The sequence below is a fragment of the Asparagus officinalis genome, chromosome 7, assembly GCF_001876935.1.
Source record: "Asparagus officinalis chromosome 7, Aspof.V1, whole genome shotgun sequence".
In the NCBI taxonomy this organism is placed as follows: Eukaryota; Viridiplantae; Streptophyta; class Magnoliopsida; order Asparagales; family Asparagaceae; genus Asparagus; species Asparagus officinalis.
Genome location: NC_033800.1, coordinates 23559622 through 23562297, shown reverse-complemented (window position 1 = coordinate 23562297; position 2676 = coordinate 23559622). Strand labels below are relative to the sequence as shown.

The window sequence follows — 2676 nt, the reverse complement described above, 5'->3', positions numbered from 1 at the left end:
ATTTATAAAACACAGTTTTTTTCCCCTTCGAGGGTGAAATAGTCAAAACAAATTCACTCAGGAGTCCATCTGCAACAATAAAGCTAGAGATAAGTTCAAAATAGCAGTACTGCAGGGAGTCTGTCCTTAATTAACTCAGTAAACTACCATCTGGACAGAACATGGACTAATACTCCACCAAACAAACCTACATCAAACTAGCTGCTAATAGAACAAACTATGACGCGTATTTCAAACTGAGAAAACTATATAGAACTCTGAACACAGAGCAAAAACCAGCAAACAAAATGTCTGAGGAGGTGAAGCTTTTGGGTGTATGGGGGAGCCCTTTCAGCCGAAGAGTCGAGCTTGCCTTGAGACTAAAGGGAGTTCCTTATGATTATATCGAAGAGGATCTTTTGAACAAGAGCAGTTTGCTTCTTGAGTCTAATCCAGTGTGCAAGCAGGTTCCTGTGCTCATCCACGGAGAAAAGACAGTAGTCGAGTCTCTGATCATAATCGAATACATCGAAGATACATGGAGTACTGCATATTCTCTGCTGCGCAAGGATCCAATAGAGAGAGCACAAGCGCGATTTTTAACAAAGTTCATCGATGAAAAGGTGATATATAAATAGTTCTTCACGATTAATAGCATTTGTTGCCAATGATCTGTTTGTCTAAAACAATTATGTCTGATAAATAAGTCAACTTAGTTATTTGCAGTACTAAAATTTGTCAAGTACGTACATTATGAGTCTATGAGAAATTCATTTAAGTTACTGCAAGTCGGAACTTGTTATGATACATGCTATCTTAATTTCTTATATATTAGGCTTCAAGATTTTGTCACAATTCTCTTAGTTTTAGTTTTGTTTAGGGGACTGGACCTAGGCGTAGTAGATGCTTGTGGCTTTTCAAGCAGCAGTATCATGGCTAAATCAAATCTCTTTCCATGTTAACTACCAACTCTGATTTATAATTTATTCCCTCGTTTCACCCGTTAAAATATTGGTTACGGTTAGAGCTAAACTATTTTTTGAAAGAAAAGTACAGTTATAGCTAAATTAATCCGAACACGATGTATTTTCTCAAGATAATACAATTCTAATCACTTGTTCATATCTTCAGTGCCTCCCTGCAGTATGGAGGTCATGCTGGAGCCAAGGAGAAGCTCAGAAGAATTTCATGGAGGAATCAAAGAAGAACCTGAGAATTCTTGAGGATGAGCTCAAAGGGAAGAAATTCTTTGGAGGAGAATCCATTGGATTACCTGATCTCGCGGCAAATTTCTTGACAATTTGGACTGATGTCCTCCAAGAAATTGCTGGGATTTGTGTAACAAGTGAAGAAAAACACCCCATCTTATGGAATTGGTCCCAAGAGTTCCTTAAATGTGATGCTGTAGGAAAATGCACCCCTGATAGGCAAAATCTACTTGCCATGTTCCAAGCTCAGAAAGGTGCTAAGATGAACAAGTCACCTTAGTCCCTTTTATTCTGAAAATATGAAGATATAAATACGAGAAAGCTCCTCGTGCACGTTAGTTCAATCGTGCTTTCGGTGACAATATATCAACCCGCAGCAGTATATAAGTATGAATGATAAATATTCGCATATTTATGTGTTGAGAGTATCAACTTGATTAATAAGGAGATTAGTTTACGCTGCCTTATGCTAGAAGAATAAATTGCTGTATTCCCATGCGTTTAGTCTTATATTGGCTAAATACATGGACCCTTGCATGCCTATACTTGGGGAAGTATAAGTGTTTACTTCATATAAATGAGAATAAGACAGTTCAGTTAACTGTTTAACACTCTGAATCAACAGGAACACATGCTTATTGATTTGTTTGTTGAAAAATAATCTAAGTTGATAATTCCAACATACTTCTATGATTGCCGGTCAAACAAGACAGGCACACTTAAATAGCTAAGTATATGGTTCATGATCTCTGCAGTTTTGGCTACTCTTTGTGTACTTTGCCTGCTATCCTCAAATATTTGATGGCGAATTTTTTTTTCTTTATATCTCCTCCCTCAACACTCCCAGGATTTGAACAAGTGAACTTGACCTCAAGGTAGAAGACTTTTCTAATACATGAGCTGAGCTGAAGGGAAAACATTATTCTAGCCTGTTTGGTGAAAACAGAGCCAATGTTGGGGAGGATAGCTATATAATTTGCACGATTCCTGATTCAGTCCTTCAGAAACAGCCTCCAAGCAATTGAGAAGTATTTTTTTCTTTAACTTCGCGGTTTAATGGCAGACTGCAAAGTGTGAAACAAAAAGGCTAATTCGCAGGAACTGTTTGAATGAAAAGATTAGCGGAAGGTGAGGCTGCGCGATGAAGTTAAAGATTGGTCAGGCATCAGCATGGATTATTCAACCAGGAAACTAGCCTTGGTCGAAGAAGATTAGCTTTCAGCTCGGTTCAGAGAACAAAGGGTAATGGACCTTTCGCTGTTTAGATTACCTCCTGAAAGTGTAATTGATTATTGCAGTTCAACACTTTGATCAAATTATGGTTCCCTTTGACCTGGAAGCTCATAGCAGGGGAATGGACTCTTGAAGCTTAGCCGCAAAATTTTCATTCACCGGCCCAGGATGCTTGAACCTATGGTCAACGGATAAGAAACATGCTTCGCAGAACAATTTAGTAACTCAATGCGAAGTGGAAACTAATTTATGGATA

The 2676-nt window shown here is 38.2% G+C and overlaps 1 protein-coding gene across 1 annotated transcript; it reads left to right on the top strand.

The window, feature by feature from the left end:
• LOC109849699 (glutathione S-transferase U8-like) lies at positions 226-1732 on the top strand. The gene is made up of 2 exons (XM_020419559.1): positions 226-602; positions 1111-1732. Exons 1-2 carry the CDS (start codon positions 288-290, stop codon positions 1465-1467), a joined length of 672 nt encoding a protein of 223 aa, XP_020275148.1. The 5' UTR covers positions 226-287; the 3' UTR covers positions 1468-1732.